The 24,205-nt window shown below is 42.5% G+C and overlaps 1 protein-coding gene across 7 annotated transcripts; it reads right to left on the reverse strand.

Annotated features, from left to right (window-relative positions):
* Nucleotides 1-228: 228 nt before the first annotated feature.
* LOC110500012 (zinc finger protein 34) lies at nucleotides 229-23,665 on the reverse strand. Of its 7 annotated transcripts, XM_021577128.2 has the most exons (14): nucleotides 23,535-23,665; nucleotides 22,940-23,372; nucleotides 20,076-20,161; nucleotides 9,087-9,289; nucleotides 8,848-8,940; nucleotides 8,395-8,490; nucleotides 8,180-8,290; nucleotides 7,884-8,013; nucleotides 4,357-4,559; nucleotides 4,200-4,280; nucleotides 3,713-3,808; nucleotides 3,513-3,623; nucleotides 3,222-3,342; nucleotides 229-2,985 (listed from the first exon to the last, which is right to left on the reverse strand). In XM_021577128.2, the coding sequence occupies exons 3-14, from the start codon at nucleotides 20,101-20,103 to the stop codon at nucleotides 1,337-1,339; spliced, it is 2,922 nt and encodes a 973-aa protein (XP_021432803.2). In that variant the 5' UTR covers nucleotides 20,104-20,161; nucleotides 22,940-23,372; nucleotides 23,535-23,665; the 3' UTR covers nucleotides 229-1,336. The 7 variants fall into 7 exon arrangements, with proteins under 7 accessions (XP_021432803.2, XP_036813206.1, XP_036813204.1 ...); XM_036957311.1 differs by lacking the exons at nucleotides 20,076-20,161; nucleotides 22,940-23,372; nucleotides 23,535-23,665 and adding an exon at nucleotides 19,901-19,919; XM_036957309.1 differs by lacking the exons at nucleotides 20,076-20,161; nucleotides 22,940-23,372; nucleotides 23,535-23,665 and adding an exon at nucleotides 9,617-9,893 and having other exon boundaries at nucleotides 8,395-8,487.
* Nucleotides 23,666-24,205: the final 540 nt, after the last annotated feature.

Raw genomic sequence — 24,205 nt, forward strand, 5'->3', positions numbered from 1 at the left:
TTTTGTTGACTGCAAGTGTAGTTTTGTTGACTTTTGTTTGCCAGAGAAATGTGTGAAACACATTCAAAAACAGATGTCAGTAGATCATAATTTGGAGTGATCCAACATTTCACACAGAAAAACTAGACATCTGTTGCAATCTTGTTAGCTATTATTATAAAAACAATATTAACTTAGTGTATTGCTTACCACAAAATGTTGTTGATATCAAAAGACTGATGAGGCAAACTGACATTCACCTGATAAAATGCCATGATTCATAAAAAAATATATAAATGACAACTCCAGCATGGCCATAACACCTATGTTCACAATTTACTGATATGCCTCCAAGAAGGGTAATGCTGCATCTGGGGAAAAAATGTAAGGTTTAAAAGGCAGCTACGGGAAATAAATGTTGCAGAACAGGAAATGTTTGGCACATACTTCTTCAGAGACCGTTTAAGTCCAAAATAAACAACACAAATTAATGTAAGCTTTTTAATTAAACAAGAACAACAAATTGAAGAACTACACTCTGTTGAAGTTTGGACCCTAAGATTTTCACTGTATCCGCAATTACACCTGCAACCCTGTACATGTGACTATTAAATACTGAATCTGAATCACTCTGGTGATTATACTGCAGGAGAAGCCATGAGACTACCCAAATCAGGGTTGGAGTAACTGAAATTACTTTCCAATAGGAAGATCCTGAATTAAAAAGTAGTTGACCCCCAATCCTGATCCAGGTCGACAGATTAAAACCATGTTCTCTTGAGAGCATACTGTACCTGACAGTGGAGGATGTTTCACTGACACACCTCACTGAACATAGTTCCACAGATTCACTTTATGAATTGCCGGTCCACAGATTTTCTGGGAGCCTTCAGACACACAACCGGCTTGTATGCATGGCTGTTAGGACTGCAATGCTGCTACCTCCCAAATAGACCATGCATGGCATTCCATGACTTGAAACGACTTTAGACCCTGTACTTGATATGCTGTGTATCATGTAATAAGGGTTTGTATAGTCCCAGTATGTCTGATCAGAGGAAGGGAGGATCATAGAGGGAGGAAGCTAAACTCAGTGAGCAGCAGTCCTGAACAGCAGAGACCCTCTTCTCCGTTCAAGTCAATTATATCACCATCCCCCATCATGTCGCCCCTCTGCAACACAGAGATATGACAGAATGGGGAATGGTGGGATAATGCAGCATTCCTAAGACAACACAGAGGAACCCTGGGCTGCCCTACATAACGACCATACAGCTAACAACATGGAATTGTGACAAAGTTGAATACTGTTGTATATTACTGTAGCCACAGTGAAAGGTGTGAACATGTGAGAAAATCAACTCCTTTTGGAGGAATGTCTCCTGCGACGGCTGGTGTGACTGTTTCGTAGCGTGAGCTCAGATGGCTCGGAGTGTGACCGCTCGTGCAACTTCAGGAGACGCAGGTACCTGAAGGCTTTTCCACACTGGCCACAGCTGTGGCCCTCCCCTGTGTGTTTAAACTTGTGCTCCCTCAGGTGCGTGTGTAGTTTGTAGGTCTTCCCACACTCGTCGCAGCTGTAAGGGCGTTCGTTCGAGTGCAGCCCACGCTTGTGTATGCGCAGGCCCCCGCTGTCTTTAAAGGTCTTGTCGCATATGTCGCATCTGTAAGGTTTCTCTGAAGAGTGCCTGCGTACGTGGGCCTGGAGTAGGCTGTTGTTGCCAAACATCTTCTGGCAGACAGGGCAGGGGAGTTTGGGACTGGGGTCATGGTCTTTTTGGTGTCTCTTTAGGTCAAACTCATAGACAAAGGTCCTTCCGCACTGGGCACACAGGAACTGGCGGTTCCCGATGTGGTAGCCCATGTGTCTCTTTAACAAGCTTGGCATAAAGAAACGCAACCCACACTGCTCACAGGCGTACGGGCGGTCCGTGGTGTGCCAGCGCTGGTGGGAGGACAGCTGGAATTGGGTTGGGAAACTCTTCGGACAATGAGTGCAGAAATAGGTATTCTCACTTGTATGACAATCCATGTGTCGTTTGCAGTACTGTACCTGCGTGAAGCCCTTTCCACATATGGTGCATTTGTATGGTCTCGCATCCGTGTGGACGCGATGGTGATTCTGAAGGCCAACCTTTCTCCGAAAGCATTTGCCGCACTCGTCGCAGCTAAAGGGCCGCACGTCAGAATGAATTTTCATATGGTTGGTCAGGAGTGCCAACGTCCTGAAGAACCTGCTACAATCGGTGCACTTGAAAGGTTTCTCTCCGGTGTGTATGCGGAGGTGATCCTCCAGCCGCCCCCGAGACAGAAAACGCTTCCCACACTCCTGGCAGGAGTTGGTTGCAGGTTCTCTCTTTTTCGAGCACGCTACTCGTAGTGGCTTTTGCACCCTCTTCCTTTGGATAATAGAACTCTCAAAGAGATCGACCTCTGTTTCCTGACCACCGATCACCACACTGCTCCCGAGACCTGTGTCGGCCGACTCCATCTCCTTGTCCAAATGATCGTTTTGTGGAAGGGGTGGCAAGGACTGGAGCGATAAAGTGTAACTGGCAATATGGGGGACCCACTGGTCGACACTCGTCAGCTCGACCGGCTGGTTATCCGTGGCAGGAATGACTAGCTGTGAAGGAGAGGCTTCAGTGATGGAAGTACTCATCAGTGATAGAAGCTGTTGCTGTCTCATCGTTTGCAGCATACTCCTTACTGTTGGTGCCCCTTTTGATGGTGCCCCTCCCACTAGTCCGCTAACACCTTGAGTACTAGAGCAGACCACGGCACTCTCTGGCAGTACATCCTCATCTTCTCCAGCATGGTTAGAGTCATCTGACATCATTCCCAGATCCTCCAAGTTACTGAAGGGGGCAGGGTTCATGACGCTTAGAGCGGCTTCTAATGATTCTGATGGCTTGTCAAAATCTGGCTCCATTGATGGCATTCCACAAGCGAGGCGGAAGGACAGCGAGGACAGCACACAGTCACCCACCGAAGTCGTGACAGGTACTGAGAGAAAGGGACAAATATAGAAAAATGACATTCTGATTGGTTGATTGTGAAAGCCTAGGAATGAGCATGTTGACATTAATACCATTGAAAAACTATTTCACATTCCTGTAAATACAGCTAGTTCAAAGTGATCCATGAGAGTTTGGGGAAAACTACATTGTACTTTGTTCAGCTGTTGATAATTCTACTTAACATTAAACAGGAAGGAGAAGATATGATTAAAGTAAGCCTACCAAACTGATTCTTATTTAGCAGGTTCTGGTGCTGGAGGAGGATCTTCAGGTGCTCAGGGTCAGACACAGACTGTCCACACTCCTCCAGGTCAGAGGGGGCAGCACTGATAATGGACGCTATCTGAGAAGAAGAGGTAGAAGCTAAGATCAGCATCCAGGGAGTTTCTTAGAGTGCACAGGATAAACAACATTATGAAATGTGTTGGCACGTATAAAGTTGTCTAACAATGTCAACATTAGATATGATTGGTGAATTGTTAGTTATAGACTTGTTGTGTAACAGTTCATTACCTGGGAGAGATCTGGCACAGATAGCAGTCGTTCCAGTTTGAGGACCAAGCCTCCCACAAGGGCCTGCAGTGCTGTGTCATACTTGGTGCCATACTGTGTAAGGAACTCCTCCTACAGGGAAGGAAACAATAAGTTTAAGTCAGTGTCTTTGAAATGACAAAGTGGACAGTGTGAGAGGAAAGGGAGAAAGTGTGCCGAACCTGGAAGAAGTGCTTCCTCTCGTAAGGGTTTTTCAGCAGGGTTTGGACCAGCGACACAAAGTTAGCCTGCGACTCCTCCACTTCTGCATCTTGCTGCTGTAATCAGGATTTGTAGGGGTGACAGGGTTTGTAGAAGTCATAAGTCCCAACCTGAAAACAACTTTTTATCTCTTACCCCATCCATGTTTGCCCTTTGCAGATCTAAGGAATCAGATGAGTGACAGCAAAGCAAGACAGATGGCCAAAAGCTCCCACAACCCCCACTAGAAGGTGTTAACACATGTCGTTTACACTTATCCAGTACCCTCAGATTTTTACACCACAGAGCTAAAGGCTATTTTCAAACCAGACTAATGTGCAAATGTTACTCTCTTAAGTAGTCGTCCGAGAATGGTATTGACAGCAATATTTTTGTATGCTGTGTTACAGGTGTGAGTTGTTCACTGGTATGGGGTGGAATTTCCACACAAGAGAGAAATATTCTTACCCCCAAAATGTTCATCTTTTCCAGGAGACGTGGGATGTCCTGAAGGTTGGGTGGGTCCTTGCGGAACAACTCCAAGATCATCTAAAATAATGGGACAAAATTGTATAGGATTTTTCTAATACACAAATGTGTCAAAACCACATATCATGTCACTCACCCTTGCTCTCAGGCCCAGGATGAGTTGAGCCCTCTGTTTGTAACTCAGCAACTTTGGAACAGCTTCAGTCACCACAGTTACAAACTCCTCGACCTTCCCATAATGCATCACATTGCGTTGATTCACCACATGCCATACAAATGAATACATCAGCCGCAGGGGAGAAACCAATAGTCGCAAAGAGGAGAGAGGAAGTGGGGGAGCTATAGCAAGACGATAGAACAACATGTTAGGGTGTGTGGCTTCATCCTCTAGGTTCTTCAGCAACAAATACCTCCAGCAACATAGCTAACTAGCTAGCCAACTTAAATTTAGAAGGCATGCCGAAATAGACATTAGTTTTACACTAAGTTATCCATTGAAGATTGTCGCTAGATAGCTAGCGCTCTGCACTGCAGTGACTTGGGTCTGTAGCCAGGTGCACATTTGTAAAATTGGTTAGATTGCTAATACATGGTTAGCAAGTGTCGTATAATGTAACCTACCCGTACTGGCTGTCCTCTTCTTGACTCGTTTGTCCATGCCGGAATGTTACCAAATATGTACGATAGGCAGAAATCTAACAGTAAAGGTAACTAGCATGATAGATAGCTATCACCAACTTACTAACGATTTATGAAAATGGCGACAACAGATGTAAACGGAACTAAAACCAGAACAGTTTTGACCAGACTATTAACAATAAGATTGGCAGCATAATATCATTACTGCCACCTATCGTCCTGGAATAAGAGCCGCAATTGAATCCTACTGCTCTTTTCTTGAAATTACATTTGAGATTAAAACACAAATTTCATAATTTTTCTGTATATATTTGGTTGAGTATTAATTTTTGTGGCTTAATACACTTTAAATGTATTATAAAAAAAGTCATCACACAGAACCGTTCTAGCATACATTTGGTTTCCCTTGCTGTGAATAAAATAGCAAAACAAGTGAGTAGTGGCACACAATTGTGACTATTTGCCTTTATCCAACATCAAATGTTGTGCATATTTTTTTATAAAGGCTTCCGGCAATCATTGACTACTCTCAAAAAGAGATTAGTGAGTAGCTGTCAATTTACATCTTATGTCATTAGAATTTCAACCTATACAAAAAATAAAAAAGAAAATACGTTTTAATGACACAATCATGATATCTAACAGGAGATATGTTTGTTGCTGCATTAATTAAGCCAGACATTATACTATTTTTCAGTGTTCAGTCTATTTAGGAGATCCTGAATTATGGTCCAAAATGGTCAAAAATCTAAAGTCTACAACAAAAAAATGAGGAATATTATTACAGCTATTGGCAATTTGTCAGGACATTAAAAATAGCATCCCAGTCAGTGTGTGTGGAAGGCAGCCAATGTGCAGAAAATCAACTCATTTTGGAGGAATTTCTCCTGCGACGGCTGGTGTGACTGCATTTCCTTGTCTGCTCAGATCGCTCCCCTGAGTGCAACCGCTCATGCGCCTTCAGAAGACGTGGTAACTTGAAGACCTTTCCACACTGGTCACAGGGGTGCCCCTCCGCCGTGTGGTGGATAATTATGTGCTCCTTCAGGTGCTGATTCAGTTTGTACGTCTTCCCACACATGTCGCAGTGGTAAGGGCGTTCACCCGTGTGCAGCCGTTTGTGACTGCTCAAGCTGCTGCTCTGTTTAAAGGTCTTGTCGCATATGTCACATCTGTAAGGTTTTACAGAGGTGTGCGTAAACATGTGGGCCTTGATGAGTCCGTTGCTGCCAAACACCTTCTGGCAGACAGGGCATGGGATCTTGGGCTTGGGGCCATGGTCCCTTTGGTGTTTCTTCAGGTCAAACTCATAAACAAAAGTCTTTCCACACTGGGCACACAGGAACGGGCGGTTCCCAATGTGATAGCCCATGTGCCTCTTCAGCCCACTGGGATGAAAGAAGCGCATCCCACACTGCTCACAGATGAACGGGCGCTCCATGGTGTGCCAGCGCTCGTGGACAGACAGCTTGTATTGGGTTGGGAATCTCTTTGGACAATGAGTGCAGGGAAAGTTATTTTCACTTGCATGAGACTGGATGTGTATTCTGCAATAGAATGCTTGGCTGAAGCCCTTTCCACAGATGGTACATTTGTGTGGTTTCGCACCCGTGTGGATGAGCTGATGCTTCTTCAGGTCAGCCTTTTTCCGAAAGCCCTTGTCACACTCATCACACTTAAATGGCCGCGCTTCAGAGTGATTTTTCATATGAGTGGTCATGCCTCCTAAGGACCTGAAGGCCCTGCCACACTCAGTGCACTTGAACGGTTTCTCTCCTGTGTGAATGCGGAGGTGATTTTCCAGCTGAGACGGATAGACGAAACTCTTCCCACACTCCTGGCAAATTATGGTTGCCTCTGGGATTTTCCTCTTCGAGGGTACCGTTATTCTTTGTGGCTTGGGCGCCCATCTCCTTCGGATAACAGCCCTCTCAAAGAGATTGGCTTCTGTTTCCTGACCCCCAATTAACACACTGCTTCCAAGACATGTGTCACCTGACCGGATCTCCTTGTCTACATCATTGTTTTGTGGAAGGGGTGGCAAGGAAGGGAGCGAGATCGAGTTACTTGCAATGTGGGAGACCCACTGGTGGAAACTCGCTACTTTGACCGGTGGGTTACACGGTTGGTTCCCAATGGTGACCGTGGCAGGGATGACTAATTTGACTATCTGTGAAGGAGAGGATTTGGTGAAGGAACTACTCATCAGTGATACAAGCGGTTGGTGTCTCTCTGTTGGCAGCATACTCCTTACTGTTGGTGCCCCTTTTGATGGTGACCCTCCCACTAGTCCGCTAACACCTTGAGGACTAGACGCGCTCTCTGGCAGTGCATCGTCTTCTTCACTGTCACACACTGCATTTTTCGCCCCACTTCCGTTATCCTTGGCACCCTCTTCTCTCTGCAGAGTACTATCTTCTCCAGCATGGGGCAAGTCATCTGACATCATTCCCAAATCCTTCAGGTCACTGAAGGAGGCAGGTTTCATAACACTTAGAGCGGCTTCTAATGATTCTGATGGCTTGTCAAAATCTGGCTCCGTTGATGGCATTCCACAAGCAAGGCGGAAGGACAGCGAGGACAGCACACAGTCACCCACAGAAGAAGTGAGAGGTACTGAGAAAAAATAAAATATGAAAAATATTGAAGTACTTTACATTAAAAAGACTAAGCTTTTTATATATATTCCTGTTTTAAAAAATCATTAAATGGTTTATAATGAACTGAAAGGTCCCGTATGTAGCTTTGTGCCCGACCCAACCAAATGTACATAGAAATGTGAGTTATAGATCTGTCTTTCTAATTGTAAGCAAGTCTGAAAAGTGGTATATCAGTTCTATGCGTGCTATTTCTATGCCTTCCGTCCTTAAGTTTAGCTTTTGCATCTTTTTATTTAAGGTTTTGTAAACTTGTAATGTTCTTTGTCTAGCTGTTTATAAATGTACTGTACATACACAGGGAGGATAACAGACAATGATTGAAGTAGAGACTCCAAAGCTTCCTCTGGACTTTTTTCAAGCCTACCATTTCTGTTGAACTGGGTTTTATTTAGCAATTTCTGGTGATGGAGGAGGATCTTCAGCTGCTCAGGGTCAGACATAGACTGCCCACACTCCTCCAGGTCAGAGGGGTCAGCACTGATCATAGATGCTATCTGAGAAGGAGAGGAAGAACCAAAGATCAGCAAAAGGGAGGTGGCTTAGCATGTGAGGTAAAGACAATAATATGGCATGTGACATAAATTGTTATCTAATAATGACAGAATTTAGGTATGATCAGTGAACTGCTAGTTATAGACTTGTCATTTACCAGTTCAATACCTGGGAGAGATCTGGCACAGATAACAGTTGTTCCAGTCTGAAGACCAAGCCTCCCACAAGGGCCTGCAGTGCTGTGTCATACTTCGAGCCATACTGTGTATGGAACTCATCCTACAGGGAAGGAAAGAGTGACAGTGTCTATAAGAGAACCTACCTGAATGACGAGCCGCTAAATGCAAGTCAGAAGAAATGAAGAGAGAGGAAGTATGTCAAACCTGGAAGAAGTGCTTCCTCTCATAAGGGTTTTTCAAAAGGGTTTGGACCAGCGACACAAAGTTAGCTTGTGACTCCTCCACTTCCACATCTTGCTGCTGTAACACAGATTGTGAATAATTTGATACAAGTATAACTTTTCTGGTTATCTGAATTAAGCTATTAAAATTAGTAGCTGTTACACACTTTGAATGTATGTGTAACCGATGTGAAATGGCTAGCTAGTTAGCGGTGGTGCGCGCTAATAGCGTTTCAATTGGTGACGTCACTCGCTTTGAGACCTTGAAGTAATGGTTCCCCTTGCTCTGCAAGGGCCGCGGCTTTTGTGGAGCGATGGGTAACGATGCTTCCTGGGTGACTGTTGATGTGTGCAGGGGGTCCCTGGTTCGAACCCAGCGAGGGGACGGACTAAAGTTATACGGTTACATATGCAGGAGAGAGAAAAATGTACTTACCCCTGAGGATGCACTGATGTTCATGTTTTCCAGGAGACTTTGGATGGCCTGAGGGTTAGGTGGACAACCCTTGCGGAACATCTCCAAGATCATCTAAATAATGGGAATTGCGATATTGAGTAAACTTGCATCTTCCCCGCCCACCTTACACACATCTAGTTTCTACTGGCATTGATACAAATGTGTCAATCAAAGCATAATAAACTACCCCTTCCATGACCACACAACATGTCACTCACCCTTGCTCTCAGGCCCAGGATGAGTTGAGCCCTCTGTTTGTAACTCAGCAACTTCGGAACAGCTTCAGTCACCACAGTTACAAACTCCTCGACCTTCCCATAGTGCATCACATTGCGTTGATTCACCACATGCCATACAAATGAATACATCAGCCGCAGGGGAGAAACCAATAGTCGCAAAGAGGAGAGAGGAAGAGGGGGACCTATGGAAAGAAGAGAGAACAGAAAAAATGTTAGGCAGTAGTTGCATAAAAAATGTTTTTGTCTACAACATCAAGGCTATACAAAATATTATGATAAGACTATAACACAGATGGGCGTTATACTCTTTGGCTTTAATATATTTAGCAGCAATAGATAGCTACATTTAGAAAAGAAAGCCAACATGACATTAACATAAAATGAATGTAGTTAGCTATACTAGTAAATTACTTTACAGTTCGCTGCCTGTAAGTTGAATTTGAGCTACTCTAGCTAACGTTAGCCGGGGTAAATAGCATAGACAGTTAAGAAGAAAAAAACTGCCCTACCCGTACTGACAGAAGCTTTGACTCGTTTGTCCATGATGGAAAAGTTGTTATCAGATGTATGTATGGATAATAAACAACAAATCTAACAACATACAGCAGTATATCAACATGCAATAAAATTAATAAATGTGGAAATGGCAACAACAACGGTACATCCAGAAAGTAATTAGTGTGTCGTCAGCAACACTAAAAAAGTACTTCCGGGTCAAGGTTTCGGGAAAATGTAAAAATAAGAGTAACGTAAACTTCTACATCGCCTTGGTCCGTACAATTTCCCTTATTTTAGCGCCCCAAAAACGTAATACTTCCAGTATTGCTTTCAGGACTTCTTTAATTATTTTTGCAAGTAGTAAGGCTAATATCTTATAGTCATTATTAAGAAGACAAATTGGACGCCAGTTATTGATGAGCAGCACTTCTTTTTAAGGCTTAGGTATCAGTGTTATTAACCCCTGACTCACTGTAGGGAGAACATTGTTTTTAATACTCTCTAAAAAAGTCTTCAAATAGGAAGGGAGCTACTTGGTCAGAAAATAATGTATAAAATTCTGATGTAATTCCATCAACACCTGGTGATTTATTGTTCTTTAGATGTTTGATAGACTATAATCTATTCAACTTTGATGGGTTCATCACACTGTTTAGATTCGATATCACTGATAGAGTGAACATTATTCAGTGAGTTAAAAAACATATCTGTGGATTCCTGACAATACGTAGAGCTATACAATTTTCTGTAAAAATTGCTACAGGATTTAGCGATTAATTTTTTGGTAATCTGTAATAACACCATCAATGTTTAACTTATGGATAGTGTTATTTTTAGAGTGAAATTGATCTAGAGAAAGTCTAGAGAAATAGGATAAATTCTGTTCTCCCTCCTCAATCCATTTTCTCCTAGATCTAATAGAGGCTCCTTCTGCTTTTAATTTATATATATTATCCAGTTTATTTTGTAACTCAATTAGTTCCATCTTCTCCTCCCTCTGAGAAAGGGAAGTTATCTTAATGATCACCTTTTCCTCCTCAGCTCTTCTGGTATTAGCAAGATTACTACTACCATATTTTCTAAGGTATTTCTAAGGTATTTGGACACCTCAAATTTAAAGAACTCCCAGTTCTTGCAATAAGATTTTTCTTCACAAGCCCTTTCCCAAAAGTGTGAGAACAGATCTTTAACCTCAAATGTAACTATATCATTATTTAATAATGAGCTATTTAGCTTCCAGTAGGATGCTCTACCAAGGTTCGTATCAGGGGTAAATATTTTGATATCAATGTGTCATTACATGCCCATTTGATGGTTTGTGTCAAATTTGAATCCGTTTTTAGGGCGGTGCTAAAGTGATCTTAGAAGTAAACAGCGGCTTTGAGAATGATGATCGCATGCAATGATGACGCAAAAAATGACTAGGTATCCCCCCTTACCCCCGTCACTGTCTAATTCTTGTTTTTAAAGGATGAGAGAAGTGCTACACCTGGTGGAGAGAGATTGTAAGACAGAAATAGTTGCTTTATGCGTGCTGTACGTTACGACATGACACGTCAAGATGTAACGGAGGGTCAGTTTTATCAACTTTTCTCCAATACTATAGAGCCATTACCATGTCGATCAAACCTTAAATAGAAACCTACTTCACACCCCCGATTTTGACGTCAACGCAGTCGCTACAGTCCCATTAGTTTTCTTTGTAGCCTGGTTTGAATGTTGCGGTTGCGCACATTTGTACGGAATGCAGTGAGTTTACGTTACCATATTTAATAGTATAAAAGTAATTCACCTGTATGTATTCATGATGTATGAACAATTATTGTCTGAACGTTAACAATGACACATATTTGTTCATATTTACATTTTTGTAATTTAGTAGATGCCCTTATCCAGAGCGAGTTATAGTTAGAGCATTCATCTTAAAATAGCTAGGTGGGACCAAATATCACAGTCATAGTAAGTACATTTTTCCTCTATAAAGTATCATTCAGCAAGGTCAGTGTCAACGCTATACAAAATATTACGATAAGACTATACAACAGATATTCACAAAAGGCTTTTAAAATACTAATTGTGGAGGTGGAGTTTCAGATGTTTTTCGGGAGATGAGCAGGGCCTCTACTGTCCTAGCTTCAGGGGGAAGCTGGTTCTACCATTGGGGTGCCAGGACAGAGAAGAGCTTGGACAAATCTGAGTGGGAGCTGCCCTCCCGTAGGGGTGGATGGGCCAAGAGACCAGAAGTGGCAGAATGGAGTGCTCGGGTTGGGGTGTAGGGTTTGAGCATAGCCTGAAGGTAGGGAGGGGCAGATGCGTGTTGCCACCTGGGTGTCAGAAATGGTGGAGGAGAAAAGTAGTTGAGTGTCATCCGCATAGCAATGATATGAGAGACCATGTAAGGATATGACAGAGCCGAGTGACTTGGTGTATAGACAGAAGAGGGCCCAGAACCAAGCCCTGGTGGACATCGGTAGTGAGAGTATGTATGTCTTGTCTGCATGTCACCTGGTAGGAGCGGCCTGCCAGGTAGGATGCAATTCAAGAGTGTACAGAGCCTGAGATGCCCAGTTCTCAGAGGGTGGAGAGGAGGATCTCATGGTTCACGGTTTCGAAGGAAGAGGATAGATCTAGGACAGGTATTCCCAAACTGGGGTATGCCCAGGGGTATGCGCAATGCCATCAGGGGTATGCCAAATAAAACTGTGAGTCACATTTAAAAAAACAGTCCATTTATATTTTCCAACAGGGCTATACATTTGTGTGAGTTTTTTTTCTCACCTGAGTAGTCTCGTTTCACTGCCCCAAATAAAACTAACCATCTAGTGTTCAGCGAAATAACAACACAATGTCAAATACAGGTAGCCTAGTCAAATAATTAACATCCAATCACATTAACCATTACTCTCTTGCAGGAATTCCACTAACGGTCCGTATGTAGCCAAACCTAGCTGCTGCTCATGTTGGTATCTGTACTGATGGCACAAAAGCCATGACAGGGAGACATAGTGGAGTGGTAACGCGCGTGCAAGCAGTTGCTCCCAACGCCACTTGGGTACACTGCAGCATCCACCGAGAGGCGGTGCTGCCAAGGCGTGAAAGATGTTTTGGACACTACAGTGAAAATGGTTAACTTTGTTAAAGCAAGGCCCCTGAACTCTTGTATATTTTCTGCACTATGCAATGATATGGGCAGCGACCATGTAACGCTTTTACAACATGGTAAAGTGCACTGGTTATCAAGGGGCAAAGTATTGACACGTTTTATGAGAGACGAGCTTAAAGTTTTCTTTACTGACCATCATTTCACTTGTCTGCATGATAAACAAGTTTCTCTCGCGACTGGCCTATCTGGGTGATGTTTTTTCTTGCCTAAATGATCTGAATCTAGGATTACAGGGCCTCTCCACAACTGTATTCAATGTGCGGAACAGAATTGAGGCTATGATTAAGAAGTTGGAGCTCTTCTCTGTCTGCATTCACAAGGACAACACACAGGTCTTTCCATCATTCTATTATTTTTTTGTGTGCAAATTAACTCAAGCTTACGGACAATGTCAAATGTGACATAGCGAAGCACCTGAGTGAGTTGGGTGCGCAATTACGCAGGTACTTTCCTGAAACTGATGACACAAACAACTGGATTCATTATCCCTTTCATGCCTTGCCTCCAGTCCACTTACCGATATCTGATCAAGAGAGCCTCATCGAAATTGCAACAAGCGGTTCTGTTAAAATTGAATTTAATCAGAAGCCACTGCCAGATTTCTGAGTATCCTGCCTTGGCAAATCGCACTGTTAAGACACTGATGCCCTTTGCAATCACTTACCTATGTGAGAGTGGATTCTCGGCCCTCCCTCACATGAAAACTAAATACAGGCACGGACTGTGTTGGGAAAATTATTTAAGACTGAGACTCTCCAATACAACCCAACATTGCAGAGTTATGTGCATCCTTTCTCATTAACCTGTGGTGAGTTATTCATAATTTTCAATTAACAAATAAGGTTTTATATGTAAGATGGTTAAATAAAAAGCAACATGAGTAGAACGTGAGTAGATTACCTTGAAAACAACAATCTTGGACACAGTCCCCAGTTCTTATTATACCTCAGTGATCCAGTTAGTGTTGCTGCCATGAGTCAGAAAGTAATCCTAGCGTGCTGGAATTTGACGTGTAGACTATGAAAAACAATGTAAAAACCTATAGCGCAGGATAGGCCTACTCTTGAATACACAAATACCTTTTAGGCCTACACAAATGTCTGGATGATTTATACACTTTGAACACTTGCTCTGCCAGTGTTAATTTTCTGCGTTCTGTCTGAACCAACCTTACCTAATTTAGTATTGTGATCTATATCTGTCTATATTAGTTACTATGCTGTTACTAAGCAGTAATGTATTACGGCAGTGTTATGTTACAACACCTAATAGATAGTGCACATGCACACTATTAGGCAGGGGGCTGTAGGACACAAGATGTTCTTACTAAACTACACTAACTCTACTCCCGTCTCCTGCCTGGTAGTTTTCTCCACAACACAAATATTACAGTGGCGATGAGGTGATTAAGCTTCTTTTAAACAGACATTGCTTGAAGGGAAGAATTTTGTGTGAGTAAATGAAACTCAGTATCATGATGTAAATCGTCAGTGATTTTGTTCCACCAGTAGAAGACTGTTTATTCTAAGCACTGCTAGCAGGTACAGTGTTCGAGAGCTGCCAAGTAGCAAGCCTATTGGAGTCGAGAATAGCGACACTGCCCTCTGATGGTTAAATTTGAACCCATCGAAAATAGGCATCTCAGTTGAGAAATATTGTTTTAAAAAAAAGAGAGAAAAAAAAAAAGAAGAAACGTGCAGAAACTCTGAAATGGAGAAAGTGAATAAAAATAAAAATTAAGCAATACAAGGAATGAGGAAACTGAAAAATTAACTGTGAAAATGGCAACCATTGGTCGAGTACCCGAGTTTGAGGCTACAAAAGAGGATTTTGATTCCTATTTAGAGTTTTGAGCATTGGCTGGCTGCAAATTAAATCAAAGATGCAGATGTATTTCTTAGTGTTTTGGGTCCAACTGAGTATGGATTGCTGAAAGGTCTCATTGAACCAAAAAAAAGCAGTGTAGTTGACCTATGCAGAACTGACTGAAACTCTTTCAAGGCATTTCAAGCCCAAACCAATTCTCATTGCAGAACGTTTCAAATTCTACCAACGTCACCAGAGTCAAGGGGAAACTGTGTCTGACTACATCCTTGCTTTGAAAAGACTGGCAGGTACATGTGAGTGTGCACAATTTCTTGATGATGCTCTCCGAGACAAGTTTCTATGTGGTCTCACAAGTGAAGCATATCACAGAAGGCTTCTGTTAGAGAAGGACCTGACTTTCAAGAAAGCCTGTGATATCGCACTTGGACTCCAGCTTGCCCACAGGGATACAATTGAGCTATCAGGACATGCAGAACGTCAGAAAGGATTACACAAGGTCAGTGACACACGTGGAGGAAGAGGCTCACAAAAGTCACACTTTTCTCAGTCCCGTCCTCAAGGCTACACAAGAACACAGCAGCCTATATCACAAAGGACTAAGCCAAGTTGCTACAGATGTGGGGGAGATAATCATCAGCCCAGTGAATGCCGATTCCAAAATGAAAGGTTCCACAATTGTGGAAAGGTTGGACATTTACAGAGAGTATGTAAAGCTCCAAAATGCACAGCAAGAGCGCACAAGGTGTCAGACGCAGCACAAGAAGAGGAAGGCACAGCTGGATCAGTATTGGAACTGTTCACAGTGTACACAGCTCAACAACAAAAAGATGGAATCTATCTCAACATGGACTTAGCTGGAAATCTGGAGCGTCTGTATCTCTTGTTCCTGAGAGAATCTACAAAGAAAAACTGAATGAGTGCCCACTTCAGCCAACTTCCATCCGCCTTTCACCATACACTGGTGACACTATTCCTGTGTTAGGGCAGATCCAGGTACCAGTCTGGTATGAGGGGAAGGAGTGGACGCTACCTCTTATCATTGTTAAAGGAGAGATACCAGCCTGCTAGGCAGAAACTGGTTACAGAACATCAAGCTGAACTGGGGAGAAATCATTAGTCTGAGAAATGACAAACCAGTGAGTCAGGCTACACTCACTAACATGCTAAAGAAGCACAAATACATTTTTAAAGATGGCTACCTACGGCGAGAAAGAAAACTTCACTAGTAAAAGTCAGAGTGCAAGAAGGAATCAAGCCTATCTTTCATATGCTCTTAAGGAAGCAGTAGAGAAGGAACTGGACCGCCTACAGAAGAATAACATCATCACAAAAGTGGAAAGGAGCGACTGGGCTGCTCCGATTGTTGTAGTCCCAAAGAAAGACAAGACCGTCAGAACGTGTGGAGACTACAAGGTCACAGTAAATCACTGCATACTACCAGAGGAATATCCACTACCAAACGCTGAAGATCTGTTTGCCACTCTAGCGGGTGGGAAGGTTTTCAGTAAGCTGGACCTGTCATTCTCTTATCAGCAACTGAAGCTGGATCCAGAGTCAGAATACTATCTGACCATCAATACACACAACGGGCTATTCAGATTCAATCACTTGGCCTATGGAATCTCGACAGCTCCAGCGCTATTCCAACACACAATGGATTAGATCTTGGACGGCATAGACAATGTTGTGTGTTTCATGGACGACATCCTCGTGCATGCACCAACCATTGAAGAGCACCTTGTATTGCTGGACAAAGTGATGTCAAGACTGGAGAAATACGGAGTGAGAATGAAACGCAGCAAGTGTGAGTTTCTCCAGGACTCAGTGGAGTATCTCGGATACAAGATTGATGCACAAGGCATGCACCCAACCAACAGCAAGGTGGAAGCAATCGTAAACGCACCAAAACCCACAAATGTCTCAGAGCTGAGGTCATTTTTGAGGCTCCTGAACTATTACGGAAAGTTTGTGGCAAACTTGTCCACATTGTTGCATCCACTTCACCAACTGCTGGAGGCCGATACAAAGTGGAATTGGCCTCCACAATGCGAATAAGCATTCAAGACTTGCAAACAGTGTCTGCTAAAGAGCAAGAGGCTTTCCCACTACGACTCAGAGATGAAGCTGAGACTCGCGTGTGATGCATCTCCATAAGGAGTAGGAGCCGTCATATCAGATGTTCTACCGTCAGGTGACGAGACACCCTATTACATATGCATCACGGACTCTGTCACCAAGTGAGAAAAATTATGTTCAAATTGAGAAGGAAGCCCTGAGCATAATATTCAGACTGAAGAAGTTTCACAAATACCTATACTGAAGGAAGTTCCAACTGCTGACAGATCACAAGCCTCTGTTGGCCATCCTGGGACCAAAATCAGCCATACCAACCCTGGCTGCACTTTGAATGCAACGTTGGGCACTGATACTGCTAGCCTATGACTACGAGATTGAGTACAGACGATCCAGTCACCACTTAAATGCCGAAGCACTATCAAGACTACCATGCAAAAGTGACTCAGACAGTGAAGATGATAGAGCAGTCTTCCAGATCTCTCTCATCGACAAACTGCCCATATCTGCTTCAGACATAGCAGAGGAAACAAGGAAATACCCAGTGCTTTCAAAAGTCTTGGACTTAACATTGGCCGGCTGGCCAACCTTCATTAACAGCAATAACCTTTGTCCATTCATCAACAAGAAAGACCTGTTGTGTACTGATCAAGGTTGTGCTCTGTGGGGATCAAGAGTGGTGGTACCTCACAAATTCAGGGGGAGAATGCTACAGTGCCTTGCGAAAGTATTCGGCCCCCTTGAACTTTGTGACCTTTTGCCACATTTCAGGCTTCAAACATAAAGATATAAAACTGTATTTTTTTGTGAAGAATCAACAACAAGTGGGACACAATCATGAAGTGGAAGGACATTTATTGGATATTTCAAACTTTTTTAACAAATCAAAAACTGAAAAATTGGGCGTGCAAAATTATTCAGCCCCCTTCAGTTAATACTTTGTAGCGCCACCTTTTGCTGCGATTACAGCTGTAAGTCGCTTGGGGTATGTCTCTATCAGTTTTGCACATCGAGAGACTGACATTTTTTCCCATTCCTCCTTGCAAAACAGCTCGAGCTCAGTGAGGTTGGATGGAGAGCATTTGTGAACAGCAGTTTTCAGTTCTTTCCACAGATTCTCGATTGGATTCAGGTCTGGTCTTTGACTTGGCCATTCTAACACCAGGATATGTTTATTTTTGAACCATTCCATTGTATATTTTGCTTTATGTTTTGGATCATTGTCTTGTTGGAAGACAAATCTCCATCCCAGTCTCAGGTATTTTGCAGATTCCATCAGGTTTTCTTCCAGAATGGTCCTGTATTTGGCTCCATCCATCTTCCCATCAATTTTAACCATCTTCCCTGTCCCTGCTGAAGAAAAGCAGGCCCAAACCATGATGCTGCCACCACCATGTTTGACAGTGGGGATGGTGTGTTGCTTTTACGCCAAACATAACGTTTTGCATTGCTGCCAAAAAGTTCAATTTTGGTTTCATCTGACCAGAGCACCTTCTTCCACGTTTGGTGTGTCTCCCAGGTGGCTTGTGGCAAACTTTAAATGACACTTTTTATGGATATCTTTAAGAAATGGCTTTCTTCTTGCCACTCTTCCATAAAGGCCAGATTTGTGCAATATACGACTGATTGTTGTCCTATGGACAGAGTCTCCCACCTCAGCTGTAGATCTCTGCAGTTCATCCAGAGTGATCATGGGCCTCTTGGCTGCATCTCTGATCAGTCTTCTCCTTGTATGAGCTGAAAGTTTAGAGGGACGGCCAGGTCTTGGTAGATTTGCAGTGGTCTGATACTCCTTCCATTTCAATATCATCGCTTGCACAGTGCTCCTTGGGATGTTTAAAGCTTGGGAAATCTTTTTGTATCCAAATCCGGCTTTAAACTTCTTCACAACAGTATCTCGGACCTGCCTGGTGTGTTCCTTGTTCTTCATGATGCTCTCTGCGCTTTTGACGGACCTCTGAGACTATCACAGTGCAGGTGCATTTATACGGAGACTTGATTACACACAGGTGGATTGTATTTATCATCATTAGTCATTTAGATCAACATTGGATCATTCAGAGATCCTCACTGAACTTCTGGAGAGAGTTTGCTGCACTGAAAGTAAAGGGGCTGAATAATTTTGCACGCCCAATTTTTCAGTTTTTGATTTGTTAAAAAAGTTTGAAATATCCAATAAATGTCGTTCCACTTCATGATTGTGTCCCACTTGTTGTTGATTCTTCACAAAAAAATACAGTTTTATATCTTATATCTAAGTTCAAGGGGGCCGAATACTTTCGCAAGGCACTGTATCTGTCTTGTATGAGGGACATCCAAGGATCACTCGAATGACAGCACTCACCCGCAGTTATCTGTGGTGGCCTGGACTGGATCAGGACATTCAGTAGCATGTAAGCCACTGCTCAACCTGTGAAGCTGTTCGCAACAAGCCTGCTACTGCACCTCTTCATCCATGGTCCTGGGCTGCTACACCATGGGAATGCATCCATGTGTATTACACTGAGAATGACAAGCAACATTTCCTTGTTGTCGATGTCCATTCCAAATGGATGGAAGACCATCAATCTTCTCAGACACCTGTTTGCATCCTTTGGACTAGTCAAGGAGTTCGTCTCGGACAATGGCCCTCCTTTCACGTCGATTTTGAAATGTTTCTCAAGAACAACAGAGTAAGGGGCATCCTGTCACCACCTTACCATCTGGCATCAAACGGAGCAGCGGAGAGAGCCGTGCAAACCTTTAAGAAGGCCTGGACTAGACTCGAGGTTCAGTCTGTGCCCACCCACCAACAGCTTCCCTGTTTCCTGTTTACTTACCATAACACACCACACACAGTAACGGAACTATCTGAACTTTTTCTGAAACACCAACCACGTACCTGCCTGACATTGTTGAAACCAGACTTGTCAAACACTGTGGCAAAGCACCAGCTACAGCAGAAGAAAGCTCATGACAGACACTCAAAGGACGTCAGGGAATGAAAGAGGGAGAGAGTGTAATGGTATGTGATTTCAGACACCCCAAGCACCTGTGGACATCAGGTGTGATCTTGCAACGCAGAGAAACTTTGACTTACCACGTCCAAGTTGGTTATCGCCATGTCAATGTTCATGTGGATCATATGCTATGGTCCAACGCCCCGGCAGAGACATGCAGAGAGAACAAGGACAATAACGACCCCCAGGACTATTCTCCTGACTGTGGACATATGGGAGAGACAGAGCCTGACCTTCCACCTAAACCTGTCCCACCACCGGAAGCCAAGGAGGAGCGAAGATATCCTGTTCGACAGTGAAGGGCACCTCAAAGCTTGACCTGGGAGTTGAGCTGTTTCAGGAGGTAACGAACAGTAAAACAAACAAACGTAATATGTCCTAGATAAAAAGAAAGAAAAGGGACATTACCTGGATTAGTTATTTGGACAAGTTCCATCTTCGGGGCGGAATAATACCCTGGATTTGTGCTGGGCTCTGGAAGGTCTGCTTTAACCCTTTAGTTGAGAAATGTTTAAGAATGCATTGTTCAGATATTGCATTAGTATTTACCTTGTTGTCTAGGAGTTAAACACTACGGGGGGAGGAGTGTAGCATCGGTGATCTATAGCTGTCTATATTAGTTACTATGCTGTTACTAAGCAGTAATGTATTACGGCGGTGTTATGTTACAACACCTAATATATTGTGCACATGCACAGTTTTGGGCCGGGGAGCTGTAGGGCACGAGATGTATTTTTCTGTGTTTTTTTGTAAATATATATATCTATACAGTATGCATACATACATATAACAATATACACATATACAGTGGGGAGAACAAGTATTTGATACACTGCCGATTTTGCAGGTTTTCCTACTTACAAAGCATGTAGAGGTCTGTAATTTTTATCATAGGTACACTTCAACTGTGAGAGATGGAATCTAAAACAAAAATCAAGAAAATCACATTGTATGATTTTTAAGTAATTAAATTGCATTTTTATTTGCATTCACAGTGGGTCAGAAGTTTACATACACTCAATTAGTATTTGGTAGCATTGCCTTAAAATTGTTTTACTTGCGTCAAACATTTTGGGTAGCCTTCCACAAGCTTCCCACAATAAGTTCGGTGAATTTTGGCCCATTCCTCCTGACAGAGCTGGTGTAACTGAGTCAGGTTTGTAGGCCTCCTTGCTCGCACACGCCTTTTCAGTTGGGATAGAGGTCAGGGCTTTGTGATGGCCACTCCAATACCTTGACTTTGTTGTCCTTAAGCCATTTCGCCACAACTTTAGAAGTATGCTTGGAGTGTCCATTTGGAAGACCCATTTGCGACCAAGCTTTAACTTCCTGACTGATGTCTTGAGATGTTGTTTCAATATATCCACATAATGTTCCTTCCTCATGAAGCCATCTATTTTGTGAAATGCACCAGTCCCTCCTGCAGCAAAGCACCCCCAAAACATGATGCTGCCACCCCCGTGCTTCACGGTTGGGATGGTGTTCTTCAGCTTGCAAGCCTCCTCCTTTTTCCTCCAAACATAACAATGGTCATTATGGCCGAACAGTTCTATTTTTGTTTAATCAGACCAGAGGACATTTCTCCAAAAAGTACAATCTTTGTCCCCATGTGCAGTTGCAAACCGTAGTCTGGCTTTTTTATGGTGGTTTGGAGCAGTGGCTTCTTCCTTGCTGAGCGGCCTTTCAGGTTATGTCGATATAGGACTCGTTTTACTGTGGATATAGATATTTTTGTACCCGTTTCCTCCAGCATCTTCACAAGGTCCTTTGCTGTTGTTCTGGGATTGATTTGGACTTTTTGCACCAAAGTACATTCATCTCTAGGAGACAGAACGCGTCTCCTTCCTGAGCGGTATGACGGCTGCTTGGTCCCATGGTGTTTATACTTGCGTACTATTGTTTGTACAAATGAACGTGGTACCTTCAGACGTTTGGAAATTGCTCCCAAGGATGAACCAGACTTCTGGAGGTCTACAGTTTTTTTCTGAGATCTTGGCTGATTTCTTTAGATTTTCCCATGATGTCAAGCAAAGAAGCACTGAGTTTGAAGGGTGGCCTTGAAATACATCCACAGGTACACCTCCAATTGACTGAAATTATGTAAATTAGCCTATCAGAATCTCCTAAAGCCATTACATAATTTTCTGTTTAAAGGCACAGTCAACTTAGTGTATGTTAACTTATGACCCACTGGAATTGTGATACAGTGAATATAAGTGAAATAATCTGTCTGTAAACAATTGTTGGAAAAATTGCTTGTGTCATGCACAAAGTAGATGTCCTAACCGACTTGCCAAAACTATAGTTTGTTAACAAGAAATGTGTGGAGTGGTTGAAAAACAAGTTTTAATGTCTCCAACCTAAGTGCATGTAAACGTCCGACTTCAACTGTATATATATATATATACATACATACATACACCTATACACTTTTTTTTAATGTGCCTTTATTGTTCCCCGCAAACCCTACCACCCCTCGGCCCAATAGGAGTAAACTAATAAACAATAACACTTAGGCTTCTATCTTCAGTTTATACATACTTTACACATTTTACAGACACAATCTATTTTACAATAGTTACATTTAGTTTGTTTTTAGTTCTGGCCTTCCTCTATTTCTGATGTACATCCAGTTTCTATTTGTATCTGTGCTGTTTCACAACAGTTCTGAACCTATGAACATTTCACAGACCACGAATGTTTTACATTTGTTATCTTGTTGTTATTAGTCCCCACCATTCAGCTCCATTCAACCCCTCCCATCTATCTCTTAACGCCATCCATTCTGGATTTCTATTAGCCATATATTTCTGAACTGTGCTGTGATGCTTCACAAAAGTGCTGAACCTTTCTATTCTCATAGTTTCTACAGATTGTAAATTAAAGATAAACATTTTTGCTAAAATAATAATTATATTATTGATCAATTGTCTGTGATTTTTCAAATCACCAGTATTGCTATCTGTAGCGTTAATTTTAGGTAAATGTTGAAGTTCTTCAGCCATTTCTGGACCTGTGACCAAAAACGAGCTAAATATGGACAGTACCAAAATAAATGATCTAATGACTCTGCCTCCTCGCAGCAAAATCTCCAGAGCTGGGAAGATTGTTCTTACTAAACGAGATGTTCTTACTAAACGACACTAACTGTGCTCCCGTCTCTTGCCTGGTAATTTTCTTCACAGCACAAATATTACACCTAAATGTGCATAAATACACACTCACACTGGCATATTAACTGATATTATATTCAGATTGGGCCTTGAGCTTACCTGTATTTGTCATGATAATCCTTGTCATGATAAATATTAATAATGTATTTCAACACAACATTTGTGAAAGTCCCCAGTAGGCAGATTTAGATCACTTCCTCTACAGCTGAGGGAGGTTTTTGTTTGGCTCTGTATCACTGTGTGAACGGAGCAGCTTCATGCTGCTGACAGTAGTAATCTCCTGCATCTTCAGCTTGAACTCCACTGATGGTCAGAGTGAAATCCATATCATATCCAGTGCCTTGATATCGACCAGATGTTAAACCTGTGTTAAAGTCGATGATGAATTTAGGAGCTTCTCCAGGTTTTTGATGGTACCAGGCTAAGTCACCGTCAATGGGACTACTGGCTTTACAGCTGATTGTGGCAGACTCTCCAGACTGGACCACGACAACTGCAGGAGTCTGGGTCAATAGAATGTCCCCTGCACAGCCTGGAAGAGATAAGCAAATATGAATTTGCAGTCTTTGATTTAGATTAAACCTGTTTCAGTTCAAATACGAAATATTAGAATAAAGACTTTCTGTTCAAATTAGGATAATAATATTAAAATATAATGCTTTAAGGTCAATTACTGAAGTAATTCCTAACTTACCATTTGTGTAAAATGCAAGGACCAAGATAGTTACGGAGATAAAAGTCATTTTTGTCTTATGTTGTGTGGCTTCTATAAAGCACACGTTTAACTCACAGGACTATAAACACTTTAAGAACACTGAAGCATGTGCTACCAATGCAAATTGTCTTCATATGCAAATTGAGCAACAGTCTGATGATACAGGACACCTGTGATATGAACGCGGTTGACAACTCATCAGTGAGATGACCAGAATTTTAGTGTGGTTTATTTATTCATAAAAAAAGCAGTATCAATACTGTCCCATATTGTAAGACAGACACTAATATAAAAACACTGTCTAGATATATTTTTGTTCACTTTAGAGTTACAGTATCTTCCTTCCCTTGTAAATACATCTGGCACCTTGTTTTTCTTGTTCTCCATGCGTTTCGTACCACCTCCCCTATTGGCTCCTAACGTCCTACACAGACACAGACTAAATGTACTTTGTTAAGTAACCTTGTGTGTGCCTGATCAAAACCTTACAATGAGTAACAAGTGAGTGATTTGTCACATGAGTTGTACGTTCATCCTCCTCCATGATGTCTGACTCATATATGCTACCAACCACTCTGTGCACTCTCACCGAGCAACTTTTGTTGTCACAAGATCTCACAGACACTCTCCCTCGCTTACACACACACACA

Source organism: Oncorhynchus mykiss, chromosome 21 (genome assembly GCF_013265735.2).
Source record: "Oncorhynchus mykiss isolate Arlee chromosome 21, USDA_OmykA_1.1, whole genome shotgun sequence".
In the NCBI taxonomy this organism is placed as follows: Eukaryota; Metazoa; Chordata; class Actinopteri; order Salmoniformes; family Salmonidae; genus Oncorhynchus; species Oncorhynchus mykiss.